Here is a 23,081-nt window from a genome sequence, read left to right as displayed (position 1 = left end):
TCTAATTTATCCCTCCCCCACCACCTTTCCCCTTTGGTAATCATAAATTTGTTTTCTAAATCTGTGAATCTGTTTCTGTGTTGTAAATAAGTTCATTTGTATCATTTTATTCTGGAAGCAAGTATATTAGGCAGCCTGTTATGAAAAAGTAAGTCTTATGTTGGGTCCCTGGTCTTGACTCTGAGACTCTGGAAGCTAAGCTTGGTGTCTTGAAAGAATGATGGTGCAACTGGGTGGGTCCCCTAACTTAAATGTCACCCTTGTCGTGAATGTTCCCTGGAGAAAGGAACCACTTGTGTTGGCTGCCATGCCAGGCCCCCAACATACATTATCATGTTTAACTTCCACAGGGTAGGCCTCGAGCCCTTCTTTCTATAAACCACACAGCTAGCAAGTGATAGCGTCAGAATTTGAACCCAGGCTCTCTGTTTCCAAAACCCACACTATTTCCATTATAATCAGTGATTCCAAACCACTAATCTGAAGAGTTCTGTTGGTTCCAAAGGAAGATCTCCCCAGTCTGTGGTGAGAATATCTGGGTAAAGCTGACACCTGCCTATCTGGGAAGATATTGTCATTTATTCAGAGACTGTGACTTGTCTTTCTAGGTGTTAAAGACCTTTTTTTGTTTGTTTGTCACATGATGGTGGTTGTAAATGGCAGCTAGCAAAAACGTCCTAAGACGTCAAAGTGAAAAATTGGCCTCCCTATGTTGGTCCCCAAGCTTAAATTTGAAATCTTATTGGCCTGGGAAATGACGTAGATGGAAAAAAAGGCAGTATACTCATTATCCTGGCAAGGGCTCCATTGGCAGAGTCTTAGCATAGCTTGGGTTCACATGGGGTTTTTCTGCAAGAGGGCTGGGGTGCATCTACGGGTGAAGGTGATTGCATGCTTCTTAAAGCCATACTTCTTTGACACTGAGTAGCATGACTATTGGCAGCTTAGAGAACTCCTGATAATGCAAGTGACCTTTTAAAAACCACAATGGAATGAATGTTTTTTAACTAGATAAACCATCTTTTCCAAAAGAGAGGTAAAACTTGGACTACCAGCATTTATGACTTTTCTGTGTCCAGAATGGGGAAGGCTTGAGCTCAGAGGCATTTAATTTAGCAGTGACTTAGGCTGTGACGCTCCCGACCTTAGATTATTCAAAAGCCATCTTCTTGCTGTTGATACAAGAAGAAAAGAGCTCAGTTTTGAAGCCAGGCATATAAGGAGTCTGACTATCCATTCCTTTTAGCCTGTGACGCTGGGCAAGTTACTTTCTGTAAAACAGGGCAGAGATACTCGCCTCAGAGAGTTACCATGGTGGGCAACTCTTTTGTTGAAAAACCTTCCACTGCCTATGTGATGCCTTTTCTGTGATGATCCAAGATAATAGGGATAAAAGCACTTGGCGTGTTGGCGTTCGGTGTGTCCTAGTAACCTGCTTATAGGCAAACTGGAATTCAGGGTGCCCTGAGTTGCCCTGGTTTTTACTTTCCTGCCCATGGTTCCAGATTCCCAGCTGTGCCTGGGGAAGGCTGTTTCGCCTCCTACAACCTGAGACCCTCAAACCGCAGAGATGCCCAGCGGACTCTGACCACTGCCTCCCCTTCTGTTCTAGTGCCAACAACATGCCCAAGCAGGTGGAAGTGCGGATGCACGACAACCACCTCAGCTCGGAGGAGCCGAAGCCCCGGCATCTGGGGCTGCGCTTGTGTGACAAGCTGGGGAAGAATCTCCTGCTCACGCTGACCGTGTTCGGTAGGTGACAGGCCTGCCCCACCCTCCCCTCTTCCCCTGGTCTCTCCTGGCTCTGTATGGAAGCTGGTTCTGGCAGCCAGCCCTCCCCCTGGAAAGCAAGCCACACGCTCTGCCTAACTCTGCCTTTACCCAGGCACGGCTGCCTCAGTGATACCGTCTTCCCTGTCACCTGCCCTAGCCGTGTTTGCCTCCTTGGGATTCTTGTGGTTCTCAGATTTCAGTATGCGTGTACATTTCCCATGGGTATGTCAGCATGCAGATTCCCAGGCCCTACTCACAGACACTCTGGGCCACTTGGAGTGAGACCTAGGAATTTGCATCTTAACAAACCTTCTAGGTGATTCCAAAGCAGATGGTCAGTAGACCACATTTAGAGAAGTACCTGTGTCCAGATAAAGGCAACAGTTGCCCTAACCCCACTAACAGGGCTCCCAAGGTCTAAGCTTCTTCAAGCACCTCATTAACTTAGATTCAGTTAGCACATTAGCTAACGAGGTCCGTGTGGAAGAGGCTTGTCCCAAACCCTTGATCCACTCCAGCTCCACCTCAAATGCCTTACTCCCCTGCCTCTGGCCTCACCCAAGCTCTGGTTGTCCTTTCGTGTGACTGTTGATACAGACTTGGCTTTGGGTTTTCAACCAGGATTGATTGAAAATGGGGAAAATTGCGGTTTCTTATAGGGACAACCACATCTTTTCCTTTCTCAACCCCTCCTCCTTGTTCTTCAACTCTTATGAGGCTATAGGCAGAAGCAATGAAGAGCCATCTACACACACACACACACACACACACACACACACACACACACACACACACACACACACACCGTCCATGGCTTCTCCTTCGAGTCAGTCACCTTGGATGTCGGTGGACTAGTCAGGACTGGGAACTTGCCCCCCAGCTCAGTTCACTTAACAGAAGAAGACCACAGGCGTGGTAGGGTTTTCCAAGGGTTACCCTCCACAGAAGCAAATTTCATTCATCAGAGGCTTTGAAGAAGTGTGTTTTTCACCTGTGGAAGAAAAAAAGATAAGGCTTTTGGCCATGTTACTCCCTTTGCATATCTGGAGTTAACACCATAGCCACATACCTAGGACCCCCCTCCCCCCCTTACACCAGTCATGCTATGACCCCACTTGTGGTCTCCAGAACGTCGTTTATGTTGGCCACCAGTTTGGAGAGATCCAAGGTTTTCTTGTGGAATCCCTGCGTATGCAAAGTGAAAGGCTCCTGCTAGCATTGCTGCCCAAATTGTTTCCTCCCAAATTATATATTTTTAGACACCCCCCTTGACCTCCCCTAGGATCAGCAAGTCTCAAGATCATGTACAAGGACATAGAAGTCAAAGACAAAACTTCTTGAGGATAAGCCATGGGGAAATTATCGGAAGGCAAAGAAAATAGAAGAAGAAAGAAAACACCCCAGCTTGGTCACTTAAATGTTCCTTTTATCTGGTATTCAGTTCAAAAGGGAAGAAAAACATGAAACACCATGGAATGTGGCCAGCCTAGGCTGCGAAGAGAAGCAATCTCTGGCACTGTGGATTATTTCTACTGACAATCTGTGACTCTGCAAGTGGATGATATCCTCAAAGAAGCCAGAGTCAAGTTGCCAGGTTATATTTCCCACAAAGCCTTGAGAAGGCTCTTCTTGACTCTTCCAGTGCTGCCTTTTAGAATAGTTGGAGATACAAAGTATTTTCTCACGAGTCATCAAAATCAACTTCACTTTTCTAATGGTATTTTTGTAACGTGTTAGTCATCATCTGATGATGGAGACATATGAGGAAGGTCAATGTCATTGAACTACATCCCTAGAGCTATTCATTTGATGAGGGCAAAAGCTAAATTCATATTTTTCCCCCTTTCTTATAGGTGTCGTCCTGGGGGCAGTATGTGGAGGGCTTCTTCGCTTGGCGTCTCCTATCCACCCTGATGTGGTTATGCTAATAGCCTTCCCAGGGGATATACTCATGAGGATGCTAAAAATGCTCATTCTGCCTCTAATCATCTCCAGTTTAATCACAGGTAAGACCACCTCTCTGGCACCGGGCCAAAGCAGGTCATACTCCCGCTCCAGCTTTTGGACTGACCATAGAATCTCAGTTTGGTTGAATCAATGAATGTGATCATCTGTGTCATTTCACTTCAGAGCCTTGGTTTTTCCTGTCTCTAAAATTGGGATAAGCAACCCTAAAAAAAGAGTTTGCCACCTATTGGTTGGTCCATCTGTCTGTCTAGCAACAAAAGATAAAAAGGAAATAGCCGCATGTTAAAAGTGATCATATCTTGACATAGTATGAGTGTGTTTCATGTTTGGTAATTGCAATCATTGTTGCTTCTGTTGTGGTCATCCATGTACAATGCTTGGTGTCAGTCTATTTATCCCTTGTAAAAATAAAATACAGTGTGTGTGTGTGAAAAAAAAAAAGTGATCATATCTAGTGATTTTAATTTTTAATGTATACTTTTCTCATTTCCCAAATTGTATTTGTTCAGAAACTGACAAATAAAGGTAACAAATAGAAAAAGAAATTTTCTCTTTACTACTTAAGTGGGTGTAGAGGGAAGTGGGTATTAAAAATAAATGAAATACTAGATATGAAACCCTTCGAGTTTTTCAGAAGAAAGGTACCCTTAATGTATAGGTCATGTTCACTTGTTTTTTGGCTGAAAGAGTTGTTTTATTTGAAAGACTTTTTTTCCCCTCCCTGGGCTTATACTGGTAGTTTCCTCCTTACCAAATAATATTACTCAAACAAGGTATAAATTGATAAAGTTTAGAGACTAAGCTCTGAGTTAGGGATGAAGAGCTGGGCTTTGGTTTATATCTGGGTGCCAACAGGCTGGGTGACCTTGAGAAAGCTGTCCTTCTGGACCATCCACCTTATGAAGGTCGTAAAGCTCTGGTAACTCCAAGAGATTCAGATGCTACAGTCTCATAGCTGGTGGACCAGTGAATCCAGTGAGGGAAAGAGCTGGGACTCAGTGTCGGGAGGATCTTATCATTCAGCCCCAGACTGAGTGAAGCTCAATCTTCACTTTAAATGCTCCTTTTTAAACCAGAGAAAATTTGTTCTCCATGCCTGTTTAACAGATGGTACATTGGCCGACCTGGTAAGGAAACCTCACTTCCGTCGGCTAGAATTAGACTTCAGGTTGTAAGGAGAAATGTGTCACATATGGGTCAGCTTCACTCAGAGAATTATTAACATCAATAATAACTTCCTCCCCCACGGCAAAAAAGACTGGTCCCCAGAAAGGGTTGCATCTCTCAGTCTAGCAAAAGCAGGAACTGAAACCAGGAAGTAGAAAAACTGAAGAAACTACTGGAAAAAAAACCCAATGAAGGCTGGAGTTTTTGTGACTTGCTTGGAATTTCCGCTAACCATCACAGAAGCTCCTGAAATATAAATGAAGCTCCCACCCGTGCTGGGTGTTTTGTGCACCTGTTCTCACATCCCTACTTGAGGTCAGAAAATGTGGTCTCCATCAAGTTTCACCTCGGGGGAATGAGAAGGCTGTGCTAGAATCACTTTTCCAGACTTTTGATTTCATGACCAGTAATGTATTCAAAAGACGTTTTGAATACATAGGGCTACCAATCTTTTATTTTCCTAAGTGAGGACATTAAAACAAACAAAAAAACCTAGCATGTACCAGGACCACCACTTCATAAAGAAAGGATAACTTAATATCAAATAAGTGGGAAGGACATAATCTCAGAATTAAAAATTGAAGAGAGTATTCAATTTTAACTCACTATTGCAGACTGACAAAAAGTAGTCACCAACCAGTTTATAAACCCTGAACCAGATGTTCTCCAACTCTCCCCAGTTCTCTAGAATCTCAAAAATATCCTTGGAAAATTGAATCGTAAACTGTGGAATTGACCAAATATTCAGGTGAAGAAGGTTTAATTAATGATTAATACGTTTGAGTGATACAAAGCCGAGGGTTGGTTATAGGTATGCAGAGAGGGGCAAGTAACAGGAAAATAATAGAACTAATACTTCTGGATTTCTTTTCCATCCAGGGTTGTCAGGCCTGGATGCTAAAGCCAGCGGCCGCTTAGGCACGAGAGCTATGGTATATTACATGTCCACGACCATCATCGCTGCGGTGCTGGGGGTCATCCTGGTCTTGGCTATCCACCCGGGGAACCCCAAACTCAAGAAGCAGCTGGGGCCTGGGCAGAAGAACGATGAAGTGTCCAGCCTGGATGCCTTTCTGGACCTTATTCGAAATCTCTTCCCTGAAAACCTTGTCCAAGCCTGTTTTCAGCAGGTAACCTAGAGTTCTGATATCCATTGTTCTCCAAACTCCTAAGTTACAAAGGTGGTAACTTAGAGACTGTTTCAACAAATCAGCTCTGGGGAGTAATTTTTTTCATGTTTATACTCTGCCTAGGGGTTGTATGGGGTCATCTGGGGCAGGAGTTTAGGATTAGAGTCCTGTTGTCTTTGTTTTTTTAACCTTCCCTTTCTTTTGCAGTACACTTAATAGCATTTAGCTCTGGGATCCCTCTTCTCCTTTCTTTCTTTGATCTCTTTTTCTTCTTTTTGGGTCTTGTCTCTGTGTCGTCCAAGGGGACATTTTGATCACCCTTGCCCGCAACTCTCTAGAGTACTCAGTGGTTCTTGATCTTAGCACTATAGCAAAACCACATGTGGTCCATTTAAAAATGCACGTGCTCTACAGAATCAGAATCTCCAGGGTGGGCCCAGGGACTGGGTATTTGTCAAATTCTGGAAGTAATACATGAGGATTTTGGAAAGTTTATAGATGCACATAAAGTAAAAATTCAAGTCCCCACGTCTCTTCCCTAGAGCTACTCATGTTTCCTCCTATATATTTTCTTTGTCACATATGCGTGTGTATGTGTGCATAAAATTAAAAAAAATTCAGCTCGGGTGGTGCTGCATCGTACATACTGTGTTACACCTTGCTTTTTCGTTTAACAGTGTTTTAGTGTCATCTCTCTCTTTCGTTTTTCATTGTTGTGTAGTATTTCTAAAGGATAAATTCTAGAAGCAAAACTGTCCTGCCAGAGTTGATATTTTGAATTTGCTGGGTGTTGCAAAAATAGCCTTAAAAATTTTGTATCGATATATATGTTCCTACCAGCTGCACACAGGCATATCTAGTTTTTAACACACGACTTTTAAAACCAGTTGATTCTGCTGGGTGTGTTACCGACCAGGGTTCTTGGACTCTTTAATCAATAGAAACTGATAAGAGGCCAGATGAGAAATTCAGGCAAGGCTTTATGTGGACTTGTGCTGCCATACAGCAAAAGCAAGTAACAGCTTCCCTCGCTCCCTCCCTGGGGTGGGGGGCAGGGCCGGCAAGCTGGTCCCTTAAACGGGGTGAGGGTGAGGATGGGTCCAGGGCTTAGGTGGGAGGGGTGGCTTGGGTGGTGTGCCCACCCCCTTGGTGGTGCTGTGTGCAGGGATCATGCGTGGTACCCTGCTTTTGCTCCAGACACCCCAGAAGTGGCAGTTGGGTTTTGGGTCTTTTTGTATCTGATTGTTCATAATTTGCCCCAATTGCGCATGCACGCAGTTATTTTTAGTCCCTTATAGTTTCTTTGTATTCTGCTGTTTGTCCAGGTGCAAGCACTGCAGCAAAGAGTCCCAGATATCCCGGGTCTCAGATTCCAGCCTCTCTCAAGTGGAACCACTGAGTTAGCTGCCCAGGCCCCCCTCACCAGCCTAAGGCTAGTTTAGGTTCGAATACACCTCCGTTCACATTAACTCTGGTAGGAAGTAAACTAGAATCAAGGAACCTCCTTCAACCATTTCCAGGGACTCACAGAAGAATAAATTGAGGAAACAGGTCTCAGAGAAGAAAAGTCTGCATTCCCAGCTGCCCCCAAAGTGCCGTTGCCAATCACTGCTGAGCCCAGTTTACTCTGGATAAATCTGGAATATGGTCTCTGATTTCCAATACCACTTCAGAGGCACTTGTAGCAAGGAGCTATATTAAAGGAAACATTCCAGACAGGGGAAGTTGGGTGGGGAGTGAATAGAAACAGGCTAGGGGAGGGGTGCTTACTGGTACCCTCTCTGTGCAATGTGCCTGCCCCTCAGCCAGCCTGCTTAGAAAGATGAGTTTGCTTGTTTTGGGGTGATAGACGCAACCGGGTGCCAAGTCTATTCTTAACATTTTGGAAAGAGCGCTCTGGAGCTGTAGCACCTGGAGGCTGAGCTGGTAGGAGTCTGGGAGTAGGGGTAGCATCGGAGGGACGGGGAGGGACAGATTTGGGCCTCCCTTCTGTGCCCCATCACGACCACGCTCCACGCAAGAAGGAGTCCCTTTCGTCTGAGTCAGTGAGGCAGAACTGAGAGGCAGGCAGCACCCAGAGCTGTTGCTCTGGGCTCGGGTGAATTTCTGTGGTGTCAGCCACGCTCACGCTCCCTGACCTGTCTGGTCGATGGGCAATCTCTAGTGTCCCCCAGGGCGAGGGGCACTGGGGGACACTAGAACAGAGGACCACGCCATTCCCTGCCTCACCCCTGCCCTGGACCCACCCCTCCGCTGACAAAATTCATATGAGGAGTGAGCCCTTAGTCCTCCAGCTAAGCCCAAGGACATGGTCCTTTGGGTTAGGACACTCAGAGAAATAATCATGTGGAATATTTGACCGCAGGGTGAGGGAGGGTGCAGATTCCTTAAGCCAGACTCCAGGCAGCCCAGAGGAAAGGAAGCTTAAACTAGGTGCAATCCCACAGGCTTAGGAGGGCCTTGAAGAGGGTTGGAAGAAAGGGAACTCTTTGACGGTGACAAGGAATTACCAGAGAGAAAGGGTGCTGGGTGGTGCCTTCCGTGCCCCTGGGGTACAGCTGGGAGTGGTTTCAGGTAGCCTCTCTTGGGTGGAGGGAGCTTCAGGACCGGAGGTAGACACAGAGACAGAAAGAGAAAGGCGTGCTGTCTCCAGCGCAGAGGCTCCGCCCCCAAGGTGGCAGGACCTGTGTCCCTGAGAGCAGGGAGGCCTCCTGTTCACTGCTTCGGGCTGACTCTGAACCAAGGTGAGGTTTCCAAGGTGGCAACAGGCTGTCAGGTGTGGCCTGACCACATTCATCAGGCCCAGTGAGAGTGACCACATGGGGTCCTTTCTTCCGGGGAATTCAGTGAACTGGGTTTGCTCCTTTGGCCCATATTTGGGTGCACAGGATGCCACAGAGAATGAACCAGTCGGGGTCCCTGCTCAGTGGAGCTGACTTACATTCAGGGACTCAGGGGAGATAGACCAGAACAAATGTCAGGTAAACGCACAAGGTACTTGAAAATTAAGGTAAGTGCACTCTGAGAGCTGGAGCAGGATGATGGGCTAGTAACCAGGGGAGACGTCTGAGCTGAGGCAATAAGGGGTCAGAATGAGCCAGCCCGGGCCTTCCCTGGTGGCGCAGTGGTTAAGAATCCACCTGCCAGTGCAGGGGACACGGGTTCAAGCCCTGGTCCAGGAAGATCCCACATGCCGCGGAGCAACTAGGCCCATGCGCCACAACTACTGAGCCTGCGTTCTAGAGCCCGTGCGCCACAACTACTGAGCCTGCGTGCTGCAACTACCGAAGCCCGTGCACCTAGAGCCCGTGCTCCGCAACAAGAGAAGCCACCACAACGAGACGCCCGCGCACCGCATCGAAAACTAGCCCCCGCTCACCAGCAACTAGAGAAAGCTGGCACGCAGCAACGAAGACTCAAATGCAGCCAAAAATAAATAAATAAATTTATTAAAAAAAAAAAAAAAAGAATGATCCAGCCCGAGGAGAACTGGGGGAAGAGCCCGCTAAGCAGGGGCAGAGGCTCATGGAGGTTGGCAAGCATTTGGTGAGAAGAGAAGCAAGGCCGCTGAGTGGGGAGTGGAGTGGGTGAAGGAGGGCCTGGCGGGCCGGGGTCGGACTCTGGTTCTTATTCTAAGAGTTCAGGCAAGGAGATGACTGTTTTTCTATTTTTAAAAAAATCAACCTGGTAGCTCTGGTTATAGACAGAGCTCCAGGTAGCTACTTACCTGGGGATCGCAGGTAGCCAGGAAGAGGAGGTGAGTCAGTGAGCAGGCTTTGCAGGTTTTAAGGTGAGAGACCCTGGCGGCTGGGACTGGCGTTGGCAGCCAGCTGGGGTTCTTCAGCCCAAACAGGCTTGAACTGAGAACTCAGAGGACCCGGCCTGTCGTCCAGCCTTCAACTCAGCCGCTGAGCTGCGCTCTTTGGAAGCTGGATTTTGGAGCTGAACATATCTCATTTTGAACCCTGCTTCAGTTACTCAGCCCCGTGAGCCTTGAGGGGCTCCTGTTGACATAAGAAGTAATAGTTGTCAAAGATGGAACACCTGGCCGCCCCCCTGATCCTGGAAGCACCATTTATTCAGGCCCATGGCCGTTACTCCTTTGAACTTGAGCTTTGGCTTCTTTAGCCTTCTCAGGATGGGCCTACAGTTGGCTCTGGTCCCCACTTTGTCCCCAGGAGGGTGACTCTGTTGTTCATGGAAGCTTCCCTTCAGATCCTTCCTGCGTTCTCTCTTTGTGCCAGCGTTGCCCAGACCAAGGGGGCCATGAGCTGCCTGTTGCCATTCAGCTGGGGCTGCCCTTCTCCCTGCACAAGTGCATGTGGCCAGGTTAGAACACGGAGTACCTGCCTTGCCTCAGGGAATGCTGTGCTTCCCTCTCTCCCAGTTAGGAGAGCTGGTCAGGTCAACCTTGCTTACTCTCGGGCCCAGCTGCTGTAGGGTTGGGTCCATAGAGTTTATCAGGCAGCACAGGTGGTGAAAGACCTCAGTGGTGGTCAGAGCATCTGAGTTGAGGTCCCAGTTCTCCCAATAATTCTATGACGTCTGATGAGTCACTTGACTTCTCCATGCCCCCTCTTCTGTAACTATGCAGGCTTCAGCCATCTGTCACCTACTACGTGCCGGCACTGACATTCTAGGATTCTGCATGACTTCTATTTTAATGCCCCTGGAGGTAGTGTTTCTCTGGGCTTAGACGTGAGTTTTCACAGCATGCAGGGTGCCTGGCACCTTTAAAAATAGGGTGGCCGCCCCAGATGTCGAGGAATAGCATGAGAGCTTCTTAGGGGGCCGTTTGCACAGGGATGCTTGGGAACATTGAGCAAGGCTTGGCGTCACCGCCTCGAAGGAGTGGGTGTCTTCCCACCTTACATACGGAATATGAGCCAGTGACCTGCCATGGGGGCTGCTGGCAGCTGGCACATCTGGCAGCTACATGGAGATTCCCAGCAGAGCCAGGCTCTGGGAGGCGCCTCCGTGAGAGTGGGCCTGTGAAGATTCCGTGCGATAGGAACCAGGCAGGGAGAAGCGAATCACGTGGATCATGAGATGCTGATCTGACTTCCAACAAGACCCCTGCCCTCCTGTTCCTGACCAGATCCAGGACCCTCCACAGGGGCTGGCAGGGCATCCAACTGGGTCTCACATTTGCTACTATCTCCATGGGAATGAAACAAGCAGACAGGCATCCCTCAACCTGAAGCTTGGGTCCCGTTACCAATCACACTGCTTATAGTAGTTACAAAAGAATGTTATAAATCCCATCATTATCGTGGGATGAGGACAATCGTATCCCACTGTATTTGTGCCATGAAGCATCACTCTGTCAAACACACACATATAAAATATTCCCCAATTTCATAACCTTGTTTGGCCATTTCTTTTTTTTTTTTAATAAATTTATTTATTTATTTATTTATTTTTGGTTGTGTTGGGTCTTCGTTTCTGTGCGAGGGCTTTCTCTAGCTGCGGCGAGCGGGGGCCACTCTTCATCGCGGTGCGCGGGCCTCTCACTATCGCGGCCTCTCTTGTTGCGGAGCACAGGCTCCAGACGCGCAGGCTCAGTAGTTGTGGCTCACGGGCCTAGTTGCTCCGCGGCATGTGGGATCTTCCCAGACCAGGGCTCGAACCCGTGTCCCCTGCATTGGCAGGCGGATTCTCCACCACTGCACCACCAGGGAAGCCCGCCATTTCTTAATTATATTTTTGACATATTGGGAATTCAAAAATTTATGTAAGCGGCCAGGCTTTTGGTGACCTTTTACACCAAACCTCTCATCTTTATGGTTTTTTTTCCCCCACTCCATTAGATTCAAACAGTGACAAAGAAAGTCCTGGTGGCCCCTCCATCAGACGAGGAGAGCAATGCCACCAGTGCTGTCCTCTCGCTGTTGAATGAGACTGTGACTGAGCCGCCTGAGGAGACGCAGGTGGTTATCAAGAAGGGCCTGGAGTTCAAGGACGGCATGAATGTCTTAGGTAGGCACACTGGTCTTCATCGCCTTGGGGGAGGTGCCTCTGCCGGGGCCACGTGGCCAGCTTTCCCTGCAGGTCAACACCTAGGCAACCTCGCTTCCTTCTCAGAAAGCCGATCGCCCTGCTGTCCTGTAGGTGGAGCAAGAGGCTGTCTCTGGGGAGCGATTTGAGGGTCACTGGGCCTGAGAACTGAGAGGTGAAGCACGAGGGAGATGGACAGGAGCCATACCATGTGGGGACGTGGCAGCAGGATTGGGGTATGGGCGAAGCAAGGGGACTGACATTCACCGGGCACATCCCCTCACTTTCTGCGTGGTGTTGGCAAGTCACTTTCTCTGACTCTCCATTTCGTGAAGTTACACATCCAATCCTTTCATTTCCTAAGCATTTTTTTTTGAGGCGCCCTTGTGTCTGTCCCAGGACTATGCTAGGCATGGGGGCTGTCCCACCGCAGCCCTCACAGTCTGTAAACAAACGCAGTGCTATCAGGAGTGAAAGTGTTGGCGTTGGTGCCAAAACGGGCTTAGCAAAAGGAGACTGTCTGGTTTAACTTTCTGGGATTTCAGTGAGCTTGGAACCTTCTGAGAGTGTCATCCCAGGGGTTCTTTGGCTCTGACGTTAGACTGGTTTGTATCCAGTTTGGATCCCTTATGGACCACTCACCGGTTATCTAATCGTGGGCTGGCTGCTCCACTTCTTAAGATTCATCTGTAAAGTGGGCATGGGGTTGGCATTTCTCCTGTAGATCATTGTGAGGATTCAATGAGATTGCGCACGTAGGCACAATGGTACGCGCCATATGCTTTATCATGTGAGCCGCTGTCATCATTAAAGGCCGGGGGTGGAGCGCTAAGCTGCTCAGTAGAAAACACCCCACAGAGGATAGAGACTCCCCATTGTGTGGGTGACTCCAGTTTGCTCACTTTACTCCCCATCCACCCTCTGGGTTCACTCCCCCCACCGTATAACCCCCATCCACTGTTAGAATGGTGTCCCAAGACAAGACATTTGGTCAAAAGCTGGGAGAAATGGGAAATCTATGTGGAAGAAGTATGTTGATCCACGCAAGCGAGATTTCCAAGGATTTGAATGAGAGCTGTTTAGAAAAGGTTGAGCTCACTTTACCATCTAGGAGATCAAGTGCCCTTGTCTCTTTGATAGGGGCATCAGATAAAATACAGGGTGCCCAGTTTCATGTGAATTTCAGATAAACAACAAATAATTTTAAAGTGTTAAGTATGTCCCAAATATTGCATGGGATATACTTGGACTAAAAAATTTTTTTCATTGTTTTTCTGAAATTCAGATTTTACCTGGGAGTCCTTTTTGTTTGTTCTCAATTTGGTCACCGTTCTCCTTACTTATCCAGAATGGTGGAGAAACAGAGGTGGAGGGAGCAGGACTTCCCCGCCAGTGAAAAGTGTCTTTTTCTTTGACCTGGCAGGAAGCGGAGAGTGAGGGAAGAGATAAGCTGACCAGGTTGCCAGGCAACAAAAGATCAATAAGCATTGCTGACAACCAGTGAGAGGCGAGAGGAGGAAGGAGAGAGGAGAAAATAGGAGAGTTCCTCTGAGAAGGAGGGTTTGCAAATATCCTCAGCATCCAACCCTGAGTGGCTCTTCTCTCCCACTGTCCAGATATCTGTGACCCTTTCAGGCATTCCCAAATCCCCTTGTCCCCCAAACCCTATGGTCAAAGTGGCCCCACTATTTTCTACTGTGGCCATGAGTAATGGGGCCAGAGCTTTGGGGTGAATCATTCAGAAGACTTTTGTGGTCATTTCCAGAGTCCTGGTGGATTCTGGGAAGTCACATGACCTTTGGCTGTACCAGGGAGTTTCAACACAATTCACGACTCTCTCAACCCCAGTGACCAAGTCTAAGAGGGCTTTGTTCAAATGAAACACCCCTGTTCCAGCGAGTTCAATGAGGCAGTGTTTACAGAGGGAAATGCACAAGCTGGCTGTGGGTTTCCAAGTGCAAATTGAGGCTCTGGAAAGCTAAGGGAAGTTAGACTGTTGAGAAACTTCCCATTTACAAATCATGGCTGAAATAAGGTTCTTTCCTTTGTCTTCCAAGGGCAGAGATGGTGGCCTTTTTTTTTTTTTGGTTTTGGTTTGTTTTTCGGTTTTGGAAAGTCCCGAGGATCAAGCATTGCAAGAGTGAAGATAAAAATCCTGGCTCTGGCCCCCCACTTCTTTAAAGACTCATTTCTTTACCCCCAAGACCTCCAGACTGCTCCGGGGCTCTACTTCAATCCCAACCACTTAAATCAACTCCTGTGAGATAGCACTCCTTTCAACATCTCTCTCTTACACTCATAGAGATGGCCCATTTCTGGTGACCCTGCCAGGGGAGCTATTTTATTCTAGTTCTTTGGGACCTTGAGACCTTGAACATTTTCTCTTAAAATTTCCAAATGGAATTAACCAAGTGATACTAGCTATTCTCAGCCAGAATGTTCACAGATCATTGCTCACCACACACCTAGCAAACTCCTCTCCATGGGCTTGACGAGAGCCTGAATTTGATTTCCTCCATTACCACAGAACTAGGTCACTCTCTCCTGTCACTCTGATTCTAGGTCACGCTAATTCTCATTAAGCCTTTGTGTTTATGGCCAATAACTCACTTGTAAGTCACTAGTTAATCTTTCTGGCCAAGAGCTAAAAAGGGGAAATATTAAATACCAAGGATTAACAATTTCAGTGCAAGTGCTAGATTCTTTTTGCTGAGGGTAGCAAAGGGTAGTTGAACAGTCTGGGTTGACATGTGCTTGGTGTGGGAGGTGAGTGGTTTTGGTGACTAGAGGAAAGGTAAAAGCAGAGGTTCAGAAAGAATTTTCCCCTAAGAGAATCATATTATAATGCTATCATTTACTTTGATACAGCTCAAGACTGCAGGCATAAAAGGACGGACGCAATAGGAAATTGGATGGAATAGGGAGGGACTGGAAATGAAGTCTGCCAAAGTGGGACAGGGTAGGTGTAAGGAGAGGAGGGAGAGAGAGGGAAGAGTGGATGGCCCATACTGCAGGTCAGAGAAAAAGTCAGATGGGCAAGCAAGGGCCCGTTGCCAAGGGGACAATTACAATACAAGTCTTCAGAGTTGGAGCCCCAAGATTGGCAATAACAGATTGGGAGCTGGGGGGCACATGATGACTGGTTATCAGAAATTCGGAGAGCCTTCAGGCAGTAACAGGGACATCCGTTAGCCATGTAGTGTGCCCCAGTCCCTGGGAGGGTCTGGGTGAGACTCCAGGGTGAGAGGCTGAGGAAGAGGGGTGGGACAGAGCGGTGCCAGAGAAAGTATTATGGGGAGAGAAAAGCCAGGTCTTGCCTTGGAGGAGCTAACATATCAGGCAGGTTCCCTGGACAGATACTCAGGGAATGAGGTAAAAGGTAACATAGAAATAAGACCCAAGGTTGGCTGTTGGGCTTGGTCCAGGACCTAGTGCAATTTGATGCCAGCATCAAGAGGTGGGGACAGGGTTCCTCAAATCCTCCTGGCCTGGGATTAGATTGACCCTGGGGGCTGGGGGGAGGAGGGCTGCATTTAGATGGAAGTCAAGTGATATCAAGTGAAGGGAGAAGAGGGCCAAGGGGCTAGGAAGCAACAAAGACTACGTTCTCACTTTATGATCCTGAAAAAAAAAACCACAATAAAAAAGAAAGCGTTGTAACCATTTTGACCATGGAAAGAATGATGATGAATTAATAAATAACAGGTTAAATCCAAACAAATTGGGTCATTTGGGATTTCCCAACTGTTTTGGATTTTTCATTGCTTTCCCTTGGATTTTTCAAGATTCTTCCTCCTTCTCCAATTAGGCACACAGCAATAGGAAAAATATTTTATGTTCAGGATTTTCCTAGAGTGAAACATACCAGCCATGCATTAACTTGGGATAACACCAAAATCATATAGACATAACCCTGGCAGAGACTGAATTGGCTAATTGGTCTCTGCTCTTCTAATATTGGCTCCAAAGTTTGTATGATAATCCCCAAGTCCCAACAAGCCTTCCTTCTTTAATCTATGTACTAATGGAATTTGCTTCCACATGATTTCATAAGTGAGGAGGAGAGAGAAGAGGGTACTTTTTCGTTTGGAATGAAAATGAATTCCTTTTCTCCAAGCAACTAACCTGCTTGCAGTTCAACTTGCTCATGTGGAAAGTATTCAGGAAAGCCGTAATTATCCAGGGGAAAAGTGGGAAACATAATGCTTTTGTCTTTTAATGCCTAATTCATAGGGTAACAGGTGGTAAGAATGTGGCTCCATTCATTATGGGGGATAGCAATGAACAAGGGAGAAGAAACACATACTTTGTAATTTGTCCTTCTGTGTCCTGTGATTCACCCAACAGGTCTGATAGGGTTTTTCATTGCTTTCGGCATTGCCATGGGGAAGATGGGCGAGCAGGCCAAGCTGATGGTGGAATTCTTCAACATTTTGAATGAGATTGTAATGAAGCTAGTGATCATGATCATGTGGTAAGTGGGCTTGTTCTTACTTCATGGTGGTGGCTTGTGAGATGGTCTTGGGGTCGCCAGAGGGCACTGGAGCCCTCCCAGCAGGAAAGAGTGGGCAGGCATGAACCAAGCAAAGGGCTCTCCAGAAAGACTTTGAGAAAGGGATGAAAATCTCTTTTTTGGAGCTTTCACTAGAAAATGGGCTGGAAAACTATAGCCTGTGGGCCAAATCTTATCTGCCATTTGTTTTGTATGGCCCGTGAATTAAGAATGGGTTTTATGTTTTTATTTGACTGAAAAAAAAAATCAAAAGAGTAGTACTATTCCACGACACGTGAAAATTATGTGAAATTCACATTCAGTGCCCATAAATAGTTTTGTTGGAACCCAGCCATACCAATTCGTTCATGTATTGTCAAGGGTTACTTTTGGGCGAAAAGACAGAGTTGAGTAGCTGTGACCAAGACTGTGTAGCCTGCAAAGCCTAAACTATTTAGTACTTGGCCCCTTACATTAAAAAGGGATGGCCCCTTCCATCCCTGCCCTGGAAGAAAAGACTTAAAAAAAAAAAAAAAAAAAAAGAAAGGACAGAAAAGCTGAAAAAAACAATTAGTAGTCCTGAAGCTGAGCAGTATCAGGATACACTAAGACACGGCCAAGATCTCAGGGATATGGCATGACCCAGGGTGCATGGAAGAACCGCTGCGCCAGTATTCTGGTGTCCAAAAGCAATGCACCTTAGACCTGGGTTACTCGTGACTCATATAGAAAAAAAAAAAAAAAAAAAAAAGGCAGTTCTCAGGCCATGCAAGAAAAAGTGAAATCACAAAAGATTAGAACTGTAAGGGCTCTTGGAAATCTGGTCCCACTCTCTGGTTTTACAGCAGAGAAAACTGGTCCAGAGACACTAAATCTTGATTCTTTAACATCATCATGATCACCGTCATCATCAAAACTATCTTTTATTGATTTCCTCTTATCTGCCAAGAGCCATGATAGTGCTTCATACCTACCAACTGTAATCCCCACAACCCTGCGAAGATGGTGTTATGGTTCCCATTTGACAGAAAAGGCCACTGAGGCTCACTGAGGTGAATTAACTTGCTTAAGAGTAGACAGCTAGGAAGAGGAAGAGCTGGAGTTTATGCTGATATCGAAATCTCTGATATGTAAGTGGGTGGGGTTTTTTTTGCTGTTGTTTGAATCAAGTAAGCAATATTGTCTCCACTTCATTTCCTGTGTGTTTATGGTCAGTGGTTCTGAAGTACAGGGTAGCCCAGAGCATAGGTGTTCTCTCCTTCACCAAGGAAACTGTGTCACCTCCAGTCACTGGAAACTTCTCGTGTCTGGTATCTATCTGACAGAAAGATTTTTACATACGTTCATTTCAGACCCCTACGACGGTCCTGTGTGCCTGCCTAGAAATAAGACCAAACCACACGTGTGTCCTGTTCACCACAGGAATTCTGCGTTACAGATTCCCTGGCTCCTCCTTCTCCGGTGCTCCCCACCAGCCTTCCCAATCCGCCTCCGATCCTCCTCCGATTCTACGTGTCTTCCCCTGAAATTCCACCTTCGTTCTCTCTTCCTTTCCTTGGCCCTTACTCCCAACTTACAAGGGCACAATCTGTTCTCGACTTGTATTTTATCTCCAAACATGATGATGTGCCTGTAGTAAATTCTTATTAAAACTTTAGGAACGAGGGGGCTAGCTGAAGGCCCCAGGGTCCTAGATCAAGAAGATGTTTCCCATGATTTCATGAACCATATTTAATAGGTCTGGCTTGTGTTGGTCCTTGCTTTCTTGTACTTTAGAAACATGGAAAGGATGCTCGTACAATAGCGTGTTCTTTACGATTCTTGTACTGATTCTTCAACTTCCCAGTCAATGCTAGATTTCTGAATATTTCTTTTGTGTGAAGATTTAAAGTCACACACGATGTCATGCTGTAAAAATACTTTAAAAGTCTTTTAAAGCCATTCTGAGCATGCTGAGAGATTAATAAATGGTAATATATGAAGCAGACTAGGCCTCTTGGTTTTAAACCTTAGGATCTGCCTTCATTTCCTAAAGTTCCTAGCAGAGTGAGTACCCTAGCTCTGAATATGCAGTCCATTTTTCTGTATTATGATGCCAGCGATGCGGGTCATGTATGAAGATTCCTTCCTTTATCCACACCACTGTCATTTCCACTGAGCCCTTGAAGCGGAGGGAATCTTCTAGGAAATCAGATGAGTCATGGGATAAAGTGTAGCCTCCCTTCTCTGCAGGGATGGAGTGGGTGTGGATTGAGAAGTTTCCTCTTCACTGAAACCAAATCTCCTAAAGATTTAGCATCATATCCCAGGAGATGAAGAGCAATTGTGAGTCAGGAATAGGACCTACGGAACAGTTTCTGACAGCTGTTGGGTTACCTCATCTAGGCCAACAGTCCGGAGGGTGTAATATGACGTGAGATGCCAATCCTACACATTTCTTTCATTCTTTAGCTGCCTCATCAGCAAGTGAAAACGATGTGTGTGAGAAGGTTCTGGATAAAACAACCAACCACTCCTTAACTGACACCCTCAAAGCTTAAATCATCAGAGTTCTTTCATAGTCTTCTCTACGTGGTAGTAAGAAGAGTAGTAATAGCAAAATGCATCTTTGAGGAGATTACTATTATTCTAACAATAATTATTATAAAATTATAACAGAATTATTAAATTCTTGCTATATGCTTAGTACTTTGTCAATTACTGTCCTGTACCTATTATTGAGAAGATAATAATATTATAATTATTATTAAATCACAATTAAGATTTACCAGATTCCTGCTGTATGCTTAATACTATTCCAATACTTTACATGCATTGACTCATTTATTTTTCACAATAATACCTAGCAAAAATAGGTACTTTGGTGAGCCCTATTTTCCAGAGGAGAAAACTAAGCACAGAGGTTAACTCATTGCACAGCCTAAGTAATTGGAATTATAGAGAAGCATTACCTAAATCAACTTCCATCTGACCTCAGACTGGATTGAACCCAGGATCCTCCTCTTACTAGCTGTGTGACTTTAGGTAAGTTAGAAACACGCTAAACCCCTCATCCTGATCTGTGAAATGGATTGATCATAGAATCCATATCATAGGGTTGCTGTGAGAATGAAGTGCAATTGTGACCAATAGTTATGGAGCATTTCCTATGTGCCAGGACCTGTCTGAGCATTTTGTATGACCTAGTATTATTATTGTTTTTACACTGTAATGACCATTATTATCAATTCAATCCGTAACCCTTTGCTTCTCTGTATTTGTGAATTCCTTAAGAATCCTGCAAAGCCCTCTGAATCACCAAAAGAAAAGAAAAACCTTCATTTCGGTGTGATTTTCATATCCTCAGTTTTTCGCGAAGTGCTTTAAAACATGTTTTTCAAAATCTGCAAAACTTAAATAGAAAGTAAAACTTTTCATAATCTCACCACCGTAGAAACATAAAGTGAGAAGTGAAATCTCTGCTCACTCTTTCAATTCTCCCTCCCAGTTAACCCACCACCACCACCATCCATCCATCCACCCATTCATTCCTTCACTTCCTAAATACTCGAGCACCTCTTCCATGCCGACAGCAATTTCAGGAGCTGGTGATATAATGGAGCCTGGAGGCTCCATGAACTGGCTGGCTTTCACTCTATCCTGATGAAGAGTTCTAATCCTCATATGGTAACTCTCAGCAAAAGTCACTTCTTGGATAGCCAGAACCTTTCCCTAAGTGGACTGGGAAAGTGGAGATTTGTGTTACTTCCTTACCCTGAGTACCGAGAGCACCTTAGGTAACTCTTGGAATGTATGTTTAAGTCTTTACTGACAGACTCTTCCAACTCTTGAGTTCTCTCGAAATCTGTCCCAAACTGGCGGAGTGGTGTTGCTGTTGGCAACATGTGGGACAGAACCAGAGTGGCTTTATGGCAGGACTGAGAAAGTCCCTCCGCTTACCTCCACTCCAGGTGTCTGGCCCACCATCTGTCCTACGCCTGAAAGTCCCAAAGTTATCACTTTAGTGGGTTAAAACCAAAGGCCTTGAATAAGGTGCAGCTAAATAAAAAGTAAATGGTTTCCAAAGACTAACCAAGGACTATCTGTATTTCATCAGTTGCAGATCAGATTTTATTCCTGGAAACATTGATTTATTTGGAAACATTGATTTCCAAACACATCAGAATTACCCGGGAACTTGTTTGAAATATAACTGTCCCAAGGCCAGCTCCAGGAAATTCTAACTCAGTAGGTATGCGGTGGGTCCAGGGGATCCATATTGTTTCAGGCAGGCCAGGTAATTCTGGGGCAGGGGTCTACGGATGCACTGACTGAGTTCGGGGTATGTTAGTGCTGTGGATGGTCTGTTTGTGGAGTAGGGAGCAGACCTGAGGGGGCATCTTGGCTGGAACCTTAGGATGACAAGGACGGAGGTGCAAAGTGGGCAGAGGCAAGAATGGGTGATGCAACAGTAAGAAAAAGATGCTACAGGCCAGTCCTGGATGAATCAGTGGCTTTGAAAATGAAGCCCAGAGCTGAGGATATAGCCAGTCTCAGGGCAGCATGGGAGCCATTCCCTCTCCCAGCTCTGTAGTTATGTCCTTCTAATTTATTGGAAACAGGTCCAACAATTACTGGGCATCACTTGGCTTCAGAACACTCGGGAGCTCTCAGCCTCTTTATACAGTTTAGTTTATGGCTTTGTTTGCTTCATCTCAGAAACTTTAAATGGTGACCTTGAGCCCTGAACATTTGCCTTTTCTTTCCCATTGAGTATATTTCCAACAAGGTAATTCATTAATATGGAAACCCAGGAACTCAGAAGCTCCAGCTCCTGAGTGGAGGCTTAAACTACCTGCTTTGAAAACAGGTGCAGGGAAGTAATGACCCTAAAAAAAAAGTCTCTTTCCCTGTCCTAATTAATGCTCATTCTAGTTCCAGAGACCAAAGTGTTTGGGTTAACTAGGGCCCCTGCTTGCCATATTTATTTACCCTAACACTCTACCTTCTGGCCTTTGAATGGCACTGTCCATTTATAGTGGGGACTCAGGTTTCTCCCAGCGAGCTGAGTACTCTGGAGATAACCTGTTACCTCTCTCTAACATTTGGTTCTGGCAGATGTGTTCTCCAGGGGTCTCTATAGCTGGTCTTGCTTGGCAAAGAGCCTTGAAAACATTTTCTCTCCCTTCTACAAATCGCTTGTCCTAGAAGAGCAGGAAAATTGAATGGCACCCAAAACAGCTTGTATTTGTGTTTTTCTGGAGATCTCTAAGGGGTGATTGGTGCTTGGGAAAGAATTAGTCTCTTGGTTTATGAAGCTAGATGCTTGTTGGTTTTATCAGAAAATGCATTCTGCTTAGTTGTTTACAATCTCAGGGAACACAGAGCTGGCCCCTGAGACCACCCGACTGATCTATGAGATGTTGTGACTATGGGCACAGCAAGAAAATATAAAATGGTGAGAAAGCCAAAGGTTTAATGACTCGACTCCCTAATTCCTGGGGAAGCAGCCCTCAAACATCGCCAGCCTTCACCTCCAGGAACGGAGAAAGGGAGACTACAGGCTAGATGCTCCTCAGGGAGAGTAACTACGCTCATGTTTTAACTACTTAGTGTCAGTTACAAATCAGCTCTTTCAGGAGAAGATTCCTCTTGAGAAAATAGTTTGGACGTAAAAACATCCGCAGTTGGGTGGAAGTAGCCCGTGAGATGCCTTAGAAAACCTCTTCAACCCAGACTTGACTCATTACGCATAGGTGATGAGGGGACATGGGGTAGATGTGTGAAAACAGAACCTGCAGGGGACTCCTGTGTCAGGAGTCAGAGAACTAATGGCACTGACAGGGATGGGGGAGGGACTTTTGCTAGTGCATACATATGCATGTTCAAAAGCATAATCCTCACAGCAATCCCATGAGGTTGCAGGTAGCCTCTCTAAGCCTCGACTTGCACATCTGTAAAATGGGAATAAGTCACTAACCAAGGTCATATAGCTGGTAAGTGGCTGGACAAGCTCCATGTCTCGTGTAATTGTGTATATGACTCTCCTCTACTCCTCATGGCTTTGCTTTAACCCAGGAAGTGCTTTTGCTCCAAACACAACTGAAAAAACAAAATCCACCAAATCTGCTTGCTGGCCCTCTCTTTTTCCTGACTCCCCTCCCCAGGCTGGGAGCGTGACTTCATTTGCCCCACAGACTTTCTTTCAAATATGTTCATAATTCTTAATAAGGTGTCAACGTTCCCACAAACATCTTCATTTCAGTCAGAAGTGTTACAGGCTGAACAAGTTCATGCTCCAACACCACCAGATTAGGCAATAAAAAAAGGGTATTGCCAAACGTGCAAAAAGTATACCCAAGGTGAGAGAGAGCATGGTTAGCTGACTCAAGAGTGAGGACAACAGTAGATTGTTTCCAAGCATGCTATAAAAGAATAATAATATAGAAATATAAAATAAGTCTATTTTAGGATAGATTGGTAGAGAACAATTTGTCTGCTTATGTACAAAAAGCTACAATTGCTCCTTCAAGGAAGTGGTTTGGTTGGTAGGGATGAAAACCCCCAGTGGTAGA

At 45.9% G+C, this 23,081-nt stretch overlaps 1 protein-coding gene across 2 annotated transcripts in view; it reads left to right on the top strand.

The window, feature by feature from the left end:
- The window catches only part of SLC1A2 (solute carrier family 1 member 2), a 112,505-nt gene that overhangs the window by 52,819 nt on the left and 36,605 nt on the right, over positions 1–23,081 (top strand). For both annotated transcript variants that reach the window (XM_082410495.1, XM_082410494.1), the window contains exons 3-7: positions 1,613–1,752; positions 3,627–3,779; positions 5,788–6,038; positions 11,849–12,017; positions 16,383–16,509. In XM_082410495.1, the coding sequence (XP_082266621.1) occupies positions 1,613–1,752; positions 3,627–3,779; positions 5,788–6,038; positions 11,849–12,017; positions 16,383–16,509 (840 nt within the window). The remainder of the gene's footprint in view (positions 1–1,612; positions 1,753–3,626; positions 3,780–5,787; positions 6,039–11,848; positions 12,018–16,382; positions 16,510–23,081) is intronic.

The sequence above is a fragment of the Balaenoptera physalus genome (genome assembly GCF_965194825.1).
Source record: "Balaenoptera physalus genome assembly, chromosome: 10".
NCBI lineage: Eukaryota > Metazoa > Chordata > Mammalia > Artiodactyla > Balaenopteridae > Balaenoptera > Balaenoptera physalus.
Note: the sequence above shows the minus strand (reverse complement) of the source record. Positions and strands in the feature narration are given on the sequence as shown.